This window comes from Pseudoliparis swirei, chromosome 23 (assembly GCF_029220125.1).
Source record: "Pseudoliparis swirei isolate HS2019 ecotype Mariana Trench chromosome 23, NWPU_hadal_v1, whole genome shotgun sequence".
NCBI lineage: Eukaryota > Metazoa > Chordata > Actinopteri > Perciformes > Liparidae > Pseudoliparis > Pseudoliparis swirei.
This window is the reverse complement of record NC_079410.1, coordinates 14,919,252-14,940,568: the sequence shown is the minus strand read 5'-3', so window position 1 is coordinate 14,940,568 and position 21,317 is coordinate 14,919,252. Positions and strand designations below refer to the sequence as shown.

General features: G+C 42.1%; 1 protein-coding gene across 1 annotated transcript in view; it reads right to left on the bottom strand.

Moving 5' to 3' along the window:
• The window catches only part of asic2 (acid-sensing (proton-gated) ion channel 2), a 110,435-nt gene extending 89,351 nt beyond the window's left edge, over positions 1-21,084 (bottom strand). Inside the window, exon 1 of the mRNA XM_056406458.1 lies at positions 19,067-21,084. Within this exon, the coding sequence (XP_056262433.1) occupies positions 19,067-19,759 (693 nt within the window). The 5' untranslated portion in view covers positions 19,760-21,084. The remainder of the gene's footprint in view (positions 1-19,066) is intronic.
• Positions 21,085-21,317: the final 233 nt, after the last annotated feature.

Genomic DNA, 21,317 nt, shown 5'->3' with positions numbered 1-21,317 from the left:
CGGTCCTGAGGCATTTATACACTGCTCAACCCGTGACGTATATAAAAGATGAGTGAACCTTGTCAACTACTGACAGCTTCCAAATGTATTTACCATGACTGAATGAGTTACGGAAATAAATTAGCACTTAGAAATGGTAAGCTCTTTTAAAATAATTTAAATATGATACTCTGCCCTTGAGTTTAATTCTAAAGATGGTGTTTTTTGTTTGTTTGTTTTTTAACAGATGAAGAGTATCCTGCACTCTAAAAAAAAAAAAGTTGAGTCAACTTAATAAAGTGAGGCAACCAGCTGCAAAGTCTTTTTGAGTTCACTCAACTAAGGGCTAATGTGTTGTGTCAACTTATGATAAGAAGTTCACTCAAAGTGATATCTTAAGTTTGTCAAACATAACATTACTATTCAGACGTACTTATGTATTTAAGTTAACACTACTTAAAATATTGCATTTGATAGTTACATCTACTCGTGTTCAGAACACTTAAAATATTAAATTGGAGAAACTTTAAATTGTGTGTTCTTGTAGATTAAAAACATACATCAACAGCACTTAACATTTTTTTTTGAGATATGTTTTGTTGAGAGAACTTACTTTTAACTTAAAATGTTTTGTTGAGAGAACTTACTATTAACTTAAAATGTTTTGTTACTAAATTTCACTGCCCATTATTTGAGTACACTCAACATTCTTTGCAACGTTTCCTTCATTTAAATTAATTAAAAATGTACACCGTTTTCTTTGAAAAAGTCAACAGTTAAAGAAAACAAACTTCTTCAAACACAAAATGTTTATTAACAATAACTAAACATTTGTTTGCATAACTATATGAATTCCAGGTGTCAACACTTGAACATAGACAGCAGAGGGTCAACATCCTTAAAAATAAAAATGGCTGCATAAAGAAAAAAAAAGAAAAAATTATGTTTTGTGAATCCAAAATCAAGGCCTTGAAACAAGCTTTGGAACATGGTTGTGACACGTGTGTAGCCGTCACAAGTACGTTCCCCCCCCCCTAAAGCACCAATAAGCAACAAGTAGCCAGAGGGATATTCAGTAATAAGGTTTATTCCGACAGCAGACTGTGTCTCTGCTCTCCACGCTCCTCTCCTGTCTGTCCAGCTCCTTTATGGAGACAGACTCAGATAACCAACACAGATCGTCATCAGCTGGACTGATTACCAATCTGATTACCAATCAGTCCAGCTGATGACAATCAGACACCGTTCCCTGAACCACACCCCCGCTCCACCCACTCTGCAGTATTCCCAGTTCAACTCCTTTCACATAAGATTCCTCCGTGTCTGTATTCTACACAAAAACAAGCATACAGAGACTATAATAAATATTCACCGCCTCTTTTAAATTGTAATTTTTTTTCTTCCCATTCTGTAACAATACAATTTAAAAGTCAAAAGACATTTTTATGCAGATAAAAAAATATATATATATATACCACTTTCATACAAGAGTCACCTCCTACACATTAGTATTATAGTATTTCAATCGTCATAGTCTGTTAAATTAAATAAATAAATTGAGCAAAATACAGGGAAACATTTGCTCTCACGGTACAGGCTACCTTTAATTCAATAAGTGACAAAAACCTGAACTGGAGCAAATCTGCCATTAAACAATGGACAATATCCTTCCAAATCTAATCCATATCTAAATATAATAAACAAACAATGGTATCAAAAACCAATGTATTTTAAACAGGGGCTAAAGAAAATATTTTAATATTATTTTATTATTTAAAATATAAGATTAAAGTAATATATATGTATTTACATATATATATGTATTTATATATGTATTTGTATATATATATATATATATATATATATGTGTGTGTGTTTACTGACATACATGCGCAGTGGCCTTAGTTACCTCAGCAGATGCCCAAACCACTATATTAAGTTTTCTCAACTTAACATTTTAAGTGGATTCCACTCTTTATTAATGAAATTGACATTTTGAGTTTGTTCAACTTTTTTCAAAGGCATTTGTTGACTCAACTTAAAAAATGTGTTAGGACAACAAATTTGAAGTTGGGCTTTTTAGAGTGTGGCATACTATAGAAATCGGGAGGTAGAGAGTCTGATATGCAACAAAGATCCCACTGTTGGTATCGAACCTGGGGATTTGACATGAACGTGACATGCACAGTTTCCATTTAAAGGCCTTTCCCCCTCTGAATTAAATAAGAAAATAGATCATTGAAGTTTCACAATATGCCTCAAGGCCGGAGCAAGCCACCATTCTCTTCACGTCCCCTTATCTTCCATTGTAGCCCATTTGTTTGATGACTTGCTTTGTTAAATCCCACTTTGATCTGCGAGTTTTCAGGATGAACTAATTGAAACAAAGTTGTCTTGATGAGTCTCTAGATTGATTCTATACGTGTTAGGTGCAATCCAACACTGCAGGATCGCTGTGCTCAGTATGTCTTGATTAGCTACCAATAGAGCAAAGATACAACATGCTGTTTCTGAGCAGACAGGGAAAAATGTGTCTAAAGTGTGTAAAATCCCCTGTTGAGTAAGCTGCATTTATTCCACCTCAAAGGTTCCGTGGCTCAATTGTGTTTGCATTTAACATTACAATACTTACATGAATAAAACCCTCCAAAATGACCATGCACTTGAACTATACATCTTCTTATTTGACTCCGTCAGAAAGCAATACATTTTTCCTAAAATGTTTAACTATTTGTTTAAGGTTAGGAAAGGTCACTGTTATGGCTAACAAGGGACATGGGCCCTTATCTGAAAAGCTACTGCCCACCAACGCGACCTCGTACTTACATCGCCAATGGGCGAACGTATTACTGTAACCGTGCAGGTAAATCATCAAGTGCAGAATCATTCAACATGGAAATAATTGTGGGTTTCTAAAAAAAAATGGAAGGCACAAACGTGAAAACCCACGGCTGCATCCAGCCATCCACCCTGACACATATATCTATATCTCCATCCTTCCCACACAAATTGGATCGGCTGAGCCTGCCGGGAGGAGAAGGAGATGCCCTGCCCCACAGCTCCAGGCACGACGGGGACACCCCCGGGGGGACACTGTGATGTGTGGACACGACTGACAAAATACGACCCGTCATTCAATGCTCAGAAACACGCGGACCATTTGTGACGCTGATTTCAGGTGGCAGACCGAGGGGAAGTGACAGAGGTGGCAAATGAGAAAGAAAATCACAACACAGAAATGAAACCAAAGAGGACAAAGGTTTAGCTTTAATCGAGTGGCAACAGGAACCTTAATGGATGCTTCTACCAGCCTGGCTACAAAGAAATGTGCTTTTATACTGAAGAAAACATGGTGCTTATTTTCTTGAAAGCAGTGACTTTCAGAGACAGATGACAGCTTCAATTAGAGCGTCTGTTTTAATCGCATCATTAAGGAAGGGAGGGCAAGCTTTCTGACTTCCCCCTTAATTGTTCCCTCATTATTTTATATTTTTCATCTGCGTCATTACCGACTTCGGTTAATGTGTCATTTCTTCTACGATAATTACAATAACTTCCAACGCAGCCTGTGTCAGCACATTATACAATGAAACAACACTTTTAAACACCTTAATTCATCAGCAGCTGATGAACACACGCAGGATAACTCAATGAGTACTTTGAGTTGCCAGGCAGAAATGGACATCGACTTCAAGCTCCGAAAAAGTTATAACCATACATAGTTTTTAATAAAAATTTAACTATTTGTCTCCTACATTTTTGGCAGAGATTTCCAATCTTAAATTTGAAATGATGTCCTAATGCTGCACAACTCAAGTGTTATTATCCTGTAATGAACAGATGCGGGGGAAACACAGGCGATTCCAAAGTATCAATCTCAAACACTTGAATTAAATATTCTCTTTGTGTTCAACAATAACATATGTTTACGTTTCTCTACTTTCAGCAGTGAAACAAGTACGTTTTGACTCCAGTATCATTAATAAAACATCATCTGCTTAGTCTTTTGTTATATAGTCAGACAGCATCAGCTCTCTGTGCACAGGTGTAATCAGTATACAATACAATCACGACCTCGGCAAATGATGGAACGTCAAAGACACTTTGAGCTGTCGTCTGCGAAAGGAGCTTTGAAATCAAGCCAATGTGTGACCATGCTGTGCTCTATTAGCTCTGGTTTACAATTCATGCAGGCAACCCTTTTAATCCTTCACCCAGAAACATTTATTTCAAAGACGGATGAAGTGAAATATGAAGAGTTGGGCAATGTGTAATACATTCTCTTTAAAAAAGATCTCTTGTCATTTCCCATTGTAAGACATCAACCTGCTCCCAGTGAAACAACGAGCCACAAGGGCAGCTGATAAGCCATCACTCTTTGGCAACTGGCAGAAGGGTGACGTCAGCAGAATATTTTAAGAGGCCGAGCTGGGGAGAGAATTACTAGTTCTCAGGGGGAGACCACTCACCACTCACCTGGACCCTCATAGGCCAGTGCATCACTCAGCAACGTGGACAAAACAATAACATGAAAACATTGAGGTTTTACATGTTGCCTACATGGAAACATGGCAGAGGGAGATTTTTATTTGGCATGATTAACTTTGAAAAGGTGCATATGTCCTCTGGTCTTCGATGACTATGGCAGACTTTTTTTAAATGGCCGGGTTCAGTCAGAAGAGGCTTTGGTCAGTCCTCCCTTACTAACCTTTCCTCCGGGGTGTTCCACTCTTTCTGCCATTTAGTGTGTTTGGTGAAAGCGTTTAAAAAGCTGTCACCATCAGTCAGGACGGCTCCAGCATGTCCTCTCCTCGTCCTCTGTCTAAGCCAGTCCCCCAGGGCCCAAAAGCACCTCTCCTTCAGAGGACCGGTCAGGCCTCGGCTTAACACTGCAAATCACAGCGCCTCTAGGGAAGAGGAGATGTGACGAGGACGAAGCAGTGAAGAAAGGGGAAGGTGGTGCACACAGTCCTCATGCTACAGAAACCAAGGCAACAACCCTGGCCTCGAAAAGCGGTCCAAACTTTTCAGTGAAGTGAAGCTTTAGAAGTGACATGTTAGCATGTGTGATACTTTGTGGAAATAGCCAACTTGCCACTTACTGCGAACTAAATATCGTATGTTGTCTGAAATACGTTGTACAGTACAGGCGACTATGTTGTATCCGTATACCTGAATGGATAAACCAGTTTAAACCCTTACACATGTGTTCTTTAATCTTAAATATTCATTTTTAAATTAGCTAGAATGATATAATTAGATGTTAAATATTAAATGACAATGTGAAGAAAATACGACAATATTTTCTATGTATTATATGTGAACTTGACCAACCTATTGATAATTATTTCCATTTACACAGCTTTAAATCTGATAGATTAGCTGTGTGGCCACAACTGTTTTGGTTCACTCTCACTAGCAGCTGTGTTCATTGTAAAAGCTATAAAATACCACCGTAACCTACAGCAGACACAGTTAGAAACTAGCTGGTGAAAATAGTGGAAAAGCCCGATATTTCCCTCAGTGATAGCTTGAGACGAAAACAGAGCTAAAAGAGAGTTATTATTGGACTTACTTGCGTTACAAGTTAGCCACATTAATATAAAACATGTCAACAATGCATTCGCAGCTTCTTTCTGCCGACCCCAAAGTGGGGGATCAAAGGTACAGTTGGGTATCCTGATGAGTCAACGGGCAACACACCACACCCCAATTGGACACACTGTTGTGTTTCCTTTCAATGTACTTTTAATTTAGTTTGGGACATAATGGACGTCTTGAATTATTTAGAGACACAAACTCACAGTGCACACAGTTTGGCTTAGTGTCCTGATTAGTTATTTCTTGCTGGGCTCAAGTCTCCGTGTAGGTTTTACAGACTTGAGAAACCAAAACGGACATTTATGCAGCTCTCAGTGAGTGAAACAAGGGAGATGAAGTCTTTGAATTAAAAATGTTGGCGTTTCTTGCCGATGTGAATGTTCAAATCAAATGTCCGGTTTTAAAGCTGATGTGTGTCCCTGTGTTACCAGTTAATACGTTGGTAACATGGTGTGTTCCGTTCCTGCTACTGATGAAGATTTAATGCTTTTCAGAGACCATAGAATCAAAGTGCTCACGTCTGAAACTGAAAGGATTCAACCAGTGCCATCTGGAAGGTAATGCTATAAGCACTGCATTCACTGCCCTGGTGGTGGATGAAGCTTGAGTAAAGAGAATATTGCAATATGTGCTGGCAACACGTGGATTATATAGCATACAGCAGAGAATAGTTGCAACCTGACATCCAAGAAACCTTAATGAGCCGGGGCCACCTGTACCCATGATGTCAGGATATTGTGGACTACGAGGCTGATGAGCTTCGGCGGGCCAATATGCCACTGTGCTCCGTTGTTCCCCCTCTTCAAATTTCTATTCATCTTGGAAATGTGCTTTGTGTCTCCCACTTCGCTCGTTTGAATCAAAAGCTTTGCCGGAAGACTGTAGGGAAAACTGCATTTCAAAAAAAAAAGGGCCGTGAGGAAGTACATTTAGTGTACTGCAATGCTAATGTGGGCTTTCTCGTAAAGATGTTCAGTCTGTGATTGAATGAAAAAAATTTTTTTTTAATTGATGTGCTAGGGGGGCAGCTATTGACTTTCAGAGACTGCCGCAACTGACAATTTCAGCATTAAATACTAAACAACCAAATGCAAAGAACGGCAGCAGCGCTGAAGGAGCTAGCACAGTTCACCTCAGGGGAACCAGACAGTGACAATATGCTCCCACGCTGACATCGTTGTCAGCTGTAACCGCATCGTGGCTTTACCCCTACATTTATCAACATCCATCCCCAAAAATATGTATTTTTTCATTCCACTATTTCACAATAAGTGAAATAAACTACAGCCAAATATTTTTATAATTCATGTTAATTAGCTTGCACAATATTGTACAATATTCTATGGATATAACCAAGTAGCAGAACACATACATTAAACTTCAGTTTTCAAAATTCTGCTGGAAAAAACAAAAAAATATTTGCATGGCAATACATGTACTACTACACCAATCTCTCTAGTCTGTTCTTCTTCTGTGGTAGCATGTTAGCTACGCCATAGAACTGCCCTGTACTGACTACACAACAAATCATTTTCTAAGATGTAAATTCAATCGGCGTAAAAATAAATAAATAATACTGTTTAGCTTATTCCTTCATTGCCATGTATTGTTGTTACTTTTATTTCATTAAAAGACACAATTGATCAATACTTTTGTGCACACATACATTCAATTTATTTTGAGTTAATTCCACTACATAAATATATCTAATATCAGAAATACTCCCTAAGAGACCAAGTGAGCACAGCTTAAAATATTCCAAAACAAATGAAATATTAACTCTTGTTTGAGTGAGTTTGTTGAAAACTACAGCGTCCTGCTGTTGGAGAAAAGAGAAAAAGGACAACTTGGATTTATTAGTGAACAAAAATAAATTGACCAAAGCTGAAAAACATTGAGATAAAGACGCTTAACATGTTGTTGGATTCTTTTGCTTATGCTCAACACATATTTTAATTTGGTCCGTAACTAATTAAAGGCATTGTTTTATCTCCTCGTCCCAGATATTTTCCATATATCAGCTGTAGTAGGAATAATGACTAAGCCACCAACAATATCCTTCAGATATATATATAAATGTACATAAAGACACTCACAAACACACACAACACAGTATATGAGAAGGTAAAGCTGAATTGTTTGCTGTCAGCTAAATTGCTGCGATGGCTCCACGTGTTTCCGTTATTCATGAAGGAATTCACATCTGAAGGAGAGGCCGAACAACAAGACATTGAGTGTTTTAAATTATTGACGGAACCTCAAGATCTCGAGAGGTTTCTCTTTTTGATATTGTTCAGGTTTGATCTGGCGAGCCGCTCTGTTCTATGCCTGCTCCTCTTCCTGGTTGTTTACCTATTTTCCTTTTGAATAACAAAACCATCTCCACTTCCTCTTCTCCGAGCCTTCCCCCAGAAAATAGCTGACTACTCTAAAAAAAATATTACCCGAGAGGGTAAACGCGGGACGAGAATCACATTCCGCTTCATTTAAGTGACTCTAATCTGCTGGTGTGTGAAATGATTAAATTCACACTTGTAGCCAACTTCACTTCGCAACACATTCTGTATTGCACCTAATTTTTCAAGCTGCTACAGCTGACGGCTCCAATGGGCCAGATGAGAATCCAATACTGAGCCAGTGACACGTGGAGAAGTTTTTACATACGGAGGAAGTCTATGTGGGAAACGATGTGAATGCCCAGTCGAGAGAATCAGTGGAAGCAGGTTTCATCAAAGATGCACAGCCTTGAAACAGAATGTCGGGAGAATATGCTCCTTTCTTTTTGTGGAGTCTTCTCTCAAACCAGTTTTGGGAGACTGAAGCGAGAACAAACACTAACTTTCCATTTGAAGTCTGTTTACATTTGATTCTGCTGTTGTCCTTCACTCCAAACCAAAACCCCGATTTTGGGACGTGTGATCTACAGCAGCAGTTGAAAGTTGGAGGAAGTCACACGCACACACACACACACACACACACACACGCACACTTGTGTCTCCTGATGTCGAGCTGCATTTCGACCTGAGCATCCTCAGAGCTGCAGACTTCAACCAACACATCACCACGCACCATGCCGGTCAAAGAGGAAGGTAGCAACCCTGAAAAGGTTGAAAGCATGCAAAGTCAAATGTTCACATGCCAGGTGAGCTGTATTAACCACAGGGGGCTGCAATACCCTCACAATCTCATGTAATAAAGTGTGTAAGCACAACACTACAAAGTGTGGCTGATGTAATGAATTGGAGAAATGTTCTTGGCATATTTCCAATGTGTTAGAAAATAGAATATATAACTTTTTCCTGTGGCAAATTAATTCCTGTATGTGTGCCTCAGCTTTTTTACACAAGACAGCAGATTAAAGTTAAAGTTGAGTCTGCCATCGGGCTCCTGTGAGTAAGACATTTTGTGGTGCAGAAGATGCCATTTTCTTCCCACACTAATAGCATCTTATGTGTGTGTGTGTGTGTGTTTATAGCTGTGGGCTGATTGCTGCTCTGTTAACTGATAAGGGAAACCTGAGGAGAGGAAGACAGAGCCACACGCTGAGAATCGCATATTGGTGCCAGCGCCACGCCCCGTGATTGATCCGCCAAACGAGTCCCGTGGACACAGCCGGCTCGGTTCCCCGTCCCCTTTCCTTCAAGCACTCACAGGTTGTTTATGTGGAGGTGCAGTATTTCTCACGCGGAGGCTTTAAACGGCCGTCCAAGTCCATTTTGACCAGTTTGAACAAAAGCACAGGTTCATGAATATGGACGCTTTGGGTCGACACTTGTCTCCTCTTGTTCATATCAACTGAATGATCGCATTGTTTTTTTCTGAGCAAGGCTCAACTAAACAGGACGGTACGCTGTGGAAATGTTGTTTCAATATAAAATGTGAATATGAGCCTTGACAGCAAAACTGATGTTGCATTCAGAGAGCTGCACATTTTGAAGTATTGTTAGCAGAATGCTTCACATAAGGATCGGTACTGATCCATCATTATGATACCTGTTGTTGACGCGCTATATAAAGAAAGACAATCTACTGCAGCTTCATCAGCGTTTGCTTTGATTTTGAGCAGAGAAATGGAAATTTAACCCATCTGAGACATCCATAAAATCTTAATCTCAATTTTTCTGACAGCTTCGATATATCCCTGCTGACTCTTTGCAACTGCTTGAAAATCAATCAAATGTGGACGCCTCACATCACGGTTGTTTCATGTTATTTAACCCACCTCCAATGCACAATTTCTGAATAGAAAAGAGTTGCCATTGTCATGATTCATTGTATTCCTTGATTTGCAGGGTTGAAAATGCAATTATTTTTCTGGCGAAGATAAAAAAACTCCATTCTTCCATAAATCTTCCAACTGTATTGATGATGTGAATGTTTCTAACTTTTTAAAAGAGAGAATGCTGTGAACTTTAAAAATAAAAAAACTTTTTTGTGAATATTTTGTTGTTAAATTATACTAAATGATACATTGCTATTGTGCCCATTACCATTTACATACTCCCCCCTCTCACCAACACACACACAGACAATTGTGTCGGTGGCTTTATGTTGAAGGTCACTGTTGTCAAAGGTCCAGAGAGTTAAAATTGATTTGAATCGTGGGCGTAGTGGGATGCATATTACTAGTATTGGTTTGTTTGTTTGGTGAGAAGAGATGAGCCGCAAGGAAAAACTGAGTGGGAGACTTCAAGTCAAGCAAACAGTACGTACACACTTTTCAAATACTAAAAAACAATGCATCTGTCAGCTGCTCTCACTTGTCTTCCCATAAATACTTGACAACCCATAAATGTGTGTTTCATTTCTACACAACAAACATCGAGAGCACGTGAAGCTCACCTGGCATAACGTATTCCCTCATAAAGTGCACTGGAGATTGGATGCAGCTTCAACTAATTATATTCATGGTAGAGAGAAGGATTCATTAGTTTTTCTATTTCAAACATTAACCTTTTACAAGTCCTATGGTTTATGCATTAGTGTGGCCTTGTGAATACTAACCACGGATAATCTTTTTATCTACATTCAAGTCTTGCATTACACTGCGAGATTAAGGTGCCTGTTTGCTAAGGGCTATGGCTTCCTGTCAAAAAGCTATTGGAAGCTGGCTGCATCCAGTGGCTGCGGCAATTTTATGACCAGCGCCGTGGCTATTCCTATAAAGACCCAGTTCTGTTCTGGTTTTTAATGTGAGCTGGAAGTAGGAACTCATGAAACCACTCAAACCATTTGTTCTAAAGAGGGAAATGTGTTAATGAGATGGCTGTGGTTGGAGCTGCTGCTTCCGCTACAGCTAAGGTGCCCACCAACCATTTATAATTTTGCAATGAAATAAAATTAATCACATTCTGACTTTTTTGTGTGTACTTTGAATCCACATAAGGTTCCAGAGTGCATGACACATAAAAATAGACTTGCATATTTAAAAAAAAATTAAGTGCCATGGAAGGTTCCCCAGTCCTGAATGTCCATTATATCTTTATTAACTGGCCCATGGCGTCCTGTAAGCAAGGCTTATGGTCTTCTTTACAGAATCCTACTGGAAAGGTCACTGACAAAGAGGTGGAACTAGATTATTACCTGGATGTGCCTAAAACTCAATCAGCAGCCCCTTCAGACTCAGTGGTGATTGACTAGGCTTTGTGGATGGCTTCATGGGGCCTTCTGCCAATACGCCTCAGTCTCCTCATTCTCTATATATGGTTCATGCTGAAGGTAAGACGGGGAAAGTCCACATATGACCACAGATCACTGAAAATATAACAGCACATAATTAGAACTGGAGAAAGAAAATAGAAGGTGAAAAAGAGTCAACGAGATGTATCTCCTGACTGAACAATGCAAGTATAAATCCATGATGTACACATTCCTTCCTTTTTCAGCTTTTAAAACAAATTATTGAATCAATGAACCTTTGTTCAGTTGAATTGCAAAGATTCTTATAGCCGGGCTTTCTGTCAAAAGGCTAACAATCGTTAAGCAACATAATTACATTGGAGACAAAAGAACATCCATGGCCCTGATAACCCGCCGCAGCAATATGATGCTGTGAATAAAAGACACGAGCAGAACTGAGCAGCGTATTGCTAATACACAATGAATGAAATGATGTGAAATTCAAGACCAAAAAAAAGTCAAATATGAAGTTAAACTGAAACAATCGCTTGATGGATTACATAATATACATAATAATCAGATGTTGTGATTGGAAATTCCACAGTAGAGCAAAGTATTTGTTTCTAAATAAGCACTGTTCCATGAGCAAGTTTACTTTGCATTTATTAAACGTCTTTAGTTCATAAAAAAATGGCTGCACAGAAGATTATAGTTAAACCTGCATGAACTGAACTTTGGCAACTTGCGAGCAGCAGAAACAAGCTGTGAACACAACAGGAGCAGACGGTACCATCGGCTGGATGACAAGTTCCGTATTTATTTATCCAGCAGACACAGCGCAACATTACTGCTCATGTGGCTCCGTGTTTCTGGCCTCCTAATAAGTCATAAGTCCAAATTACATTATCCTTTTCACTCCTGACAGCTATTAAATGCTCCATTGTTTGTTTGCCATTTGGGCTTTAGAGCAATCCTATGTACCATAAAACCAAAACAATGAGATGAAAGACACAACAACTATTTGTAGAGCAGTGGGGAGACGTGAAGTCAGGTGACCATTCTCTATGGGTTCACTACAAGCGATCGCTTTCACATTTTATCCATTGATAGTATAAGACAAAGGTTCTGGCAGCGTCAATAAAAAAGCCCATCTAAACCCACGATAGTGTCCACACATAACTCACGATTCAAAAATACATACAAATACAAAAACACTTAAAGATTGGAGTGCAGAGCCGATACATTACACGGGCCGGGCAGAGAGCTTTACCTTTATTCTCACCCTGCCGACAGTGTGATTAGGGGATGCTCTCCAACTCTGAGCACTGTTTAATTTGTCATTTCAGATGAGGGGGAACTCGGCCTGGAGAAAGCCGCGCGAGAGGGAGATCTGTATCTGCCCCCGAGAGAGGCTTAGGCAGCTTGATAAGGTATCATTTACATTTTATTGTGGAGGGTTGGAACCGTTTGCCTTTGGCGCCTCATTCCAGCTCCAGTATCCCTCGCTGTTAGATTGGGTCTTACTATGGGTAGCTGAGAGAATTGGAGGCGTGGGAGCAAAATAGACCATGGTAAACTACAGCACGTAGCTAACAGATTTATTGATTAGCCCGCCTTCTTGTTCACATTCACTGATACCGTGGATGCAGCACATGGAATCCTGCTGCTGCGAGAGGTTGGCCAGAGTTATGGGACACATTTCTATTCCCAACCAGATGCCTTTTCTCTATATCATCTCTCACTCGCAACCCCGCACTGTACCACCCCCCCCCCCCCCCCCCCGCAACCCCACTTGGCAGTTCAAAGCATCCTCCGTACTCTTAATCCTGTAATAACCAACCTCAATTAAAACTGGATATCTCACTGGTTCCCCAAGCCAGTTGAGCACGCAGGTATGCAAATGTGTAGTAACACGACGTGTACTCGCAAGTCCCGTGTGCATTTGTGCCCTTTTCCATGTTTAGTCAGGTTGTCGCCTCCACTCTGGCTTTAGAGTGACAGTGCTCTAAACACAGTGAAAATGAATAGGCCTGGGGGAGTCTTTGCTGACTTGCAGCATCAGGCTAATAACATTAGTAAAACCACGAGGGCCCCGTAAACGGCCCGAGGCCCTTATGAGGTAACACCAAGATGAAGAACTAGGCAGGTCTGGGGCTGTGATCTGCAAAGTAAAGCTGACAATATCCAACACATTGCGCTTCTACGACCAACATGTAACTCACTTTAAATGTGCATGTTCCTATCCTTATCATTACTGGTCTCAGTGAGTCTGGGATCAAAAAAAGGGTGACTGTCCAGTGGCATTGTGTTTTGGATGTACTCATACTTATATGATTGTACAGATTGGTAGTCTTACATTTCCACAGAAGCCGTTATCAAGGACAATGTTCTCCTCATTCACAGCATCTTAATCCATTCTTACACATATTGAGACATATTTATTGCCAGAAAACCATTCAGTTAGTAAGAACTGATGCTGCAAAAAAGGGTTTGCATTCTCAATTAATTTCACATTACAGGTTCCTCCACGGTGAACGCATTGACCTTCATAGGAAAACTGATGTATTAACATTGAGGGAACAATGCAGGCACATCAACAAACCTACAAAAACATTCTCTGCCCCGACCTCTACATTTAGCAAAGAAGGAAAATGTGTCCGCACTCATAATAATGTGGTTGTTTCAAAACTGTGCTAATGGATACTGGCTTGAGGGCATGTTTTATAAAGCACTTTATTTGTATGGCACTGGGGTGATGCACCAGGTAAAACACCAGAGATGGAAAAACTTATGAAAATCATTGAGTTTGATGATATCATCCACTCACAAATTCAACTACTGACCATGAGCCTATATCAGACAATTACAAAATGTGAGCACATGACTGTACCGCATTTTTGTGAAATGAAAGGGCGAATCCACTGCGTCACATGCTTGACATTCAAGAAGTTGAATGTGTTTCTTAACCCTCCTGTTATGTTGCGGGTCAAATTGACCCGTTTCAAAGTTTGAAAATCTAGGAAAAATACTTCTAAGTACTTTTTCTGTATAAAACTTCTTCTGCTTACCTTATTTAGTGTAATCAACGTAAAAAAAAAATACTAAAAAAATATCATGTATTTTCAACCCCCCCCTGCAGGTTTATATAACAGAGATGATGTTCCCGGGTCAATTTGACCCGGCTGTGAAAGTGAAGGCTAAAAGTCACCAAAAGAGTCACGTTTAGACTATTTCTTTCTTTGTAAATGTAGGACAGTCTTTCTTACTCCCTCCCACCAAGTTTCAACACACACACTCACACCAACACACACACTAACACACGCGCGCACAGACACCAACACACACACACACTTTACAGACCATGTTTATCATCTCCTAACTTTCCCCCTAAATACACCTTTATTGGACATGGGACACTAATGTGAGGGTTTCTTTCATGTCTCAACTAATAAATATGTAGTATAGTACTTATAATATACTTTCTGTCTGACTGGGAGAGACACACACCCTGTCTCATCCCAATCTCAGACCCACACACATTCTCTTTCTAACGACCGCACCTGTGCGAGAAATACAGAAACTATTTTGACGGGAACCTTTATTTTTCCCTGCGTGAAAACTCCACTCACACGTATCAGGGGAGGGGCCAAACATACAAAATGGTTGCTGAGCAGTCCTACAACATTACACTCTGCAGATACATACGACTGCACCAAGAGGATGACTGTGTGCTGGCCTTTGGTCATCTTTTATCATATAATGTATGCATCTTAACACTATAAATAAACATAACTAACGTTTACTTTCAATACAAATCCTTTATGACTCATTTGGCTTGATTTTTAGTGGGCGGGTCATTATGACCCTGAACAGCACAGGTGTCTCATCTCTATTTATCTACATCACCCCATGAAAAAAAAAACTTACAAAATGCAAATAAAATTTAGGAGAAAATACATGTTATGGTAGAATAATGCAATTTAGATTTAGATTTTTTCAATGTACCTAAAAAATAGTTTGAACATGTATTTTTCATTAAAAACGAGTGAGTGATCCTGATTGAACTCTGATCTATGGAGGGGCAAATAACTCAATTCCACTAAAAACTGATTTAATTGTTAGTAATGTTGTTGGTGATGAGGTACAAACTATAGTTTTTAGAATGTTTTGGTTTCTGATCACTTTTGGATGATTCAACATTAACCGGGTCAAATTGACCCGGGAACATCACGGCTGTATGTAAGAAACGAACATAACAGGAGGGTTAAAAGGTTTTCAATGCCAAAACATTTCAACTACGAACATTAATCTTCTCCATTATGAAGACATGAATACATCAATCATGAGGGAGTAGAATGGATTTTTCCTTCCTTTCATGTCGTTACACATCTCCAGATGAAGACCTTCCCAGTCTAATACTAGTTATAAAGGAGGCTTATAATGAGAAAATCATTATTTCAGTAATATATTTGGGTATCTGAAGTACCTACCAATTTGTTACAGTTTCACTAACTGTGAAATAATATGCAAAATAAATAAATGTTTTTTCATCCCCAAAAGCCAATCAGTGCAGAATGGGCTCTTTTAGGAGAGAACCTTGAAGAGACAGGTACTAACACAACGATTTTCAGAAAGGTATATTAAGCGACACTATGAGAAAAATAATGTTTTTTAAACATTACATCTTGTAAACATGTTCTAGTACAAACCCAAAGTATGAACCTGGAAATAAGAATGATGTGTTCCTTGAGCAGCGGACAAAGAAGATCTGATGTTTCTGTTAACGGCCAACAACAAACTGTTCATGGATCACGTGGTTGACAGAAAGAGGACGAAAGAAGACACGATTGTCCGACAACGTAGTACTGAGTGTATGATCAAATGCTGTATTCTTCATTAAGAGAGTACTTCGCTCATCCGGCGTTGCATTGTAACTTTGTGAATGTAGATAGATAGAAAAAAACGAAGATTGTAATGGATGATGCAAAGCCAAAGGTACCGGGTGTTTCTCCAAGTCAAGGAAAGATGGTTAAATGTGCAGATGCTGCTTCATCGAATCCCACCGACGGACTGTTCAAATGTCGAAGATCTTTAAAAGTTTACTGAGGAATATCCCATGTATCCTCCAGGGTTCTAATAGAATACTTATATACGTTTAGTCATGCACCAACATACGTTTCTGAAGAAATTTTAGGACAGAAATAGCAAATCCAGTTGCTGAATCTTTACTCACATTCTGTCATGATCTGGAGTTTGTGTCTCGTTGTGTGTCTTCTTTTGAAGTCCTTGTGTTGTCTGTCTCCCTGTGATTGTCTGCCCTGGTCCTGATTGTTTCCTTCTGTGTGATTGCTGGCCCCGCCCTCATTGTGTTCACATGTGTCTCGTTCCCCGTTGTCCAATCACCTCCACCTGCCTGTGTATGTAAACCGTGTTCGTCTCATTCGCTGTGTGGCTTCGTACTGTTTGGTCCGCGTGTTTGTCGTCCTGTTAGTAAATTTGAGATTAAATATTGTTTTTTGTAGTTATGTCGGCATTTGGGTCCTCTCTCTCTGCGACATCCGTGACCAGTCATGACAGAACGAAGCCACCAATAATGGACCCAGCCTTCAGTTTCCGCTGCACGGTTCCTTCCTGGCCAGCTTGCGCTAAGGTTCTTCTCGAGGAGATGTGGGAGTCCCTCCGGGCCCTGGAGTCAATGACGCCGGCTCCAGTCCCTGATGTTCCGTCGCTGGTTCCAGTTCCTGGTGTTCCATCATCAGTTCCAGTCCCCGATGTTCCTGTCCCTGATGTTCCCATCCCTGATGTTCCTGTCCCCGGTGTTCTGGTTCCAGTCCCCGAGGTTCAAGTCCCTGGTGTTCTCTCCTCCAGTCCAGTGTGTTTCGTTCCAGTGTTCCAGTCGTTCCAATCCCCGGCCGGTTCCAATCCCTGGTGTTCCAGTCCCCGGTGTTTCGTCACCGGTTCCAGTCACCGGTTCCAGTCCCTGGTGTTCCAGTCCCCGGGTTCCAGTCCCCGGTGTTCCAGTCCCCGGGTTCCAGTCCCCGGTGTTCCAGTCCCCGGGTTCCAGTCCCCGGTATTCCGCCGCCGGCTCCAGCCCCCGATGTTCCAGTCCCCGATGTTCCGGTTCCAGTTCCCGGTGTTCCGCCTCCGTCCCGCCCGGCCCCGGTTCTCCCCATCCCGCCTCCGTCCCGGTCAGTCGCAGTTCCCCGCCTCCCGTCCAGCCCCGGTTCCCTATGTCTCGTCGCCTGATACCGGTCCCACAGAGACCCCGGTACCCCTGTGACTTCCCTTCCTGAGCTCGCTCCCCGCTCCTGTCCTCCGGCCCGCCCTCGGCCTGGTTATCGTCCTGCGGCCCGCCCCCCGGACTACTTCTGCAGCCTTGGACCCGGCTCCCCTCCACCCACCCGTGTGGAACGCTTGGCCGTCTGGAATTCGTCCCTTGAGGGGGGGGTACTGTCATGATCTGGAGTTTGTGTCTTGTTTTGAATTCCTTGTGTCATCTGTCTCCCTGTGATTGTCTGCCCTGGTCCTGATTGTTTCCTTCTGTGTGATTGCTGGCCCCGCCCTCATTGTGTTCACCTGTGTTTCGTTCCCCGTTGTCCAATCACCTCCACCTGCCTGTGTATGTAAACCCTGTCCGTCTCATTCCCAGTGGGGCTTCGTACTGTTTGGTCCGTGTGTTTGTCGTCCTGTTAGTAAGTTTGAGATTAAATATTGTTTTTTGTAGTTATGTCGGTATTTGGGTCCTCTCTCTCTGCGACATCCGTGACTAGTCATGACACATTCAGCCTACAAGGCCTGATTTAAAAGTTTGGGAAGTCACAGTTACTGAATTGTTCAGCAAGCTATTAATAGCACTGAGACGGGCAACTAGAGACACCAGGACAGAGCCAGGACGATTCCACATCTAACCATGAATTAGAGCTTGATTTCCACCAACCCAGAGTTGGTGATTGTTGGAATAGAAAAGAGCTATTTTGTTTTGAAGGAGGTCTGCCTGGTCTCTCCCTTGTCCTTCTCCGACATAATCCAAATTGCAACTTGACCACCAACAGGTCGGTCCGGGCTTTGTGTGTGTAGTTTGTGGTGGCAGATGTGCCCTCAAGCTGCTAGTCTCAAGGAAAAGTCTACCGGGTTCTGGTTTACTCACTTAGTTCTAACTGCACACTACAAGACATTTTTTCTTCAAACTTTATCTCCCACCGATGCGTCAAAATTATATCACTTTAGGCAATTGTTCAGAACTTCCACAGCTCCCTTTGGAGTCAAAATAGAGCCCAAACATTTTCAATATTTGCAGTAGTACCTCCCAACCCCTGTGAACGGACATTGACGTGTACGGTTGGTGTTCAGTACTATGTGGTTATGATGGAGGCGTTCTATATGTACCTCTTTCTAGCCTCAAGGTCATACGTAATCAATTTCCTCCATTATAGTATATTACAATGGCTACAGTTTTATTCTGCAAAATCTCAATTAATTTGTTATCTTTGTTGCACATGCATTCATTTAATTAGCGCTCTCGTGGTGATTTAATAAGTGTCATGTTCAGTAACAGATTTGCTAATTTATTTGTCTGACCCAGAAAGCTATAACCAGCTATAACAGGAAGTTACGACAGCTTGTATTCTGTGTTTTATCAAGTGTTTCCACAGCCTTATAACGTTGCTGTTAACGCAGGTACGACACATGAGAATATCCACCTAAATGATAATAAAATGAAGCAATATGTTTAACACTGCAACTGATGTTTAAACCGGAATAACAGTAAAGACAACGGCAGTAAAGACAACATGTATGGAGATGAAAGCAGAAGAGCGTGTTTTTGACGCTGACGTAACACTTTCAGAATACAGAAAAATTTACTCACTGAGGAGAAGTTGTGAGCGCCACACGGCTCGCCTCTGTATTTGCACGAGAGGAGCATGTCATCCAGTTGGTGGCTCAGTCTGTCCATGAACTCCAGGTTGGTTCCTTCAAAGTTTCTGGGTGGCAGAAAGAGCCTGAAGTCGGACAGCTTCCCGAACCAGGCCCGACGGTCCTCCTGAAGCAAGTCCAGAATCATGGGCCTCACGGTCCGGTTGGCCAGCAGTAGGCCCAGCCAGTGGCCGGCGAAATACAGGTCACTCTTGGTTAGCTTGTAGATACGGATGGGGTTGTTGTTGCAAATAGTGACTGTAGGGAAGGCCAGTTCTTTGGCCCACTCTGTGTGAATCCGTGTGTACGTGGGGAAGGAAAGCCAGTGCAGGAGGCGGTTTGAGGACCAGGATAAAAACAGCCCCAGGGAGGTGCAGAGGGCCAGCAGCCAAAAGACCCTGTGGCCAACAGACCCACCAGGGACGCAAACATGCCTCAGGCCGTGCAGGCGTGTCCTTGATAGCAGAGTGGAAGTGACCCGAGCCAGACTTGACTTTGTAGGACGCCGCTGACGACCTTTTCTGACCATAGCAGGGGATCCCCGCCGGAAACAGCGCCCTTCCAGGGCCATCGCTGCCCAGCACGCTCCTACAGCCGCAGGAAAGGCTTCATTTCCCAGCCAGGCCCCAGGGGCTGGAGCCCACATGTAGCTCCAGGATAAATCCACTACTTTAATCCACACTTGGATATGTGTTTGGTCTTATGAATAGTGTACTAATGATCCCTGCAGTCTTAACTGAAGCAATACTAAATGCAAATGAAGTACCCACAAGAACCCTGAAGGAAATCAGTGTGTCATCCTTCCTCTACCGGGAGGGCTCGGAGAAACTCAGCCGCTACTTGTTGGTCATCTCTCCGTGTTCTCTCAATCCCAGAGTGCTGCAATCATCCCACACAGCAGGGGATGGGGGACATTTTCGGCGAGGCAAATGTGCTCCAAGCAAGGTGGCTTCTACATGACTGATGACAGCATCCACCGCAGTTAGTGTGACAGTGAACAAGAAAGGATGAGACAGGAGGGGAGGGGTGAGGCAGAGAGGAGGATGGAATACAAAATACCGAGGGTTAAGCAGAGAGGGGGGAAAAACAAAAAATATAAAAGAGAAGGTAATTATAATAATGAGACGACAGCGAAGGGAATGGGTCGGTGTGGTGCAGTCTGTGAGAGGAGAGCTTGCCTTGTTCCAGCGCTGTAGTTTCTCTTCTTCTGATACTTGAGTGTGTTCTTTTCGGCAGCACCGGCTCAAAGAAGCGCTCCGGAGCCAAAGGCGGCAATCACTTCCTTGCCACTGTGATTTAATTTATTTCACAAAGGTCTCCGGTGCTCATTGGTTTTCTGTCCCACTTTGCGGTCTCACTTTTGATGCCTCGACTTCTTCGTGATGTCACTGGTCTGCTCCTTGTCTCACCCCCCAGTTAGCCAGGTAACCACAGGGCAGCTTCATCTCGGAGCTGCTGCTCAGTCACAGTGAGAGACACGCTCGCACACTCTCACATGGAGAAGGAGATACTCGGGCGCACACACGGACACGCACTCACAGCGGTTTCCTGCAGGACATCAAAGCAGAGATGATCGGTTCTGTCACACTCTGAGCTCAACATCTTCTTCTTCTTCTTCTTCTTTTTCTTCAGTTGTTTTTCCTCCACTCAAAGACTGTACATCTAATATAAACATCCCCCTTGTGTCTCCGCTCCTCCTTTTAAAAATACTCTTCCAATATCAAATCCATCAACTTGCCCTCATGCTCCTCCTTCTCCTCCTCCTCCGCTCCGCTTTCGTGTCAGTCAAGTCCTGCAAACTCGACCTCCGTTCGGTCTCCTCCTCCTCCTCCTCTTCTTCTTTTCCACTTTATGCACGCACTCCTTCACTTCTCAACGTCGTCAGGGAAGGCTTCTGTGTGTATTTTGCTCCCTCAGTGTCCTTGTCAGCTTCATCCAGCTCCGAATGACTTCTCTCCCCTCAGTGATATCTCCTCCCCCTCCCTCTCTCTTTCTCTGCTCCTCTTCTCTTCTCTTTTTGTTTTTTTTACGCTGGTTTTCAGGCAGCGTGTCCTCCCGTTGCACCTCTCCTCCTCCTCCTCCTGCGCCACAGCTCTGTCCACGGAGTCACTGATGAGAGTGCGTGTCTCTCTCTGCGCTACCCCGCGCCGTCCTTCGCCCTCTGTGCTGAGCCACAAAGCTCCCGCGTAACGAGAGACTGCCGT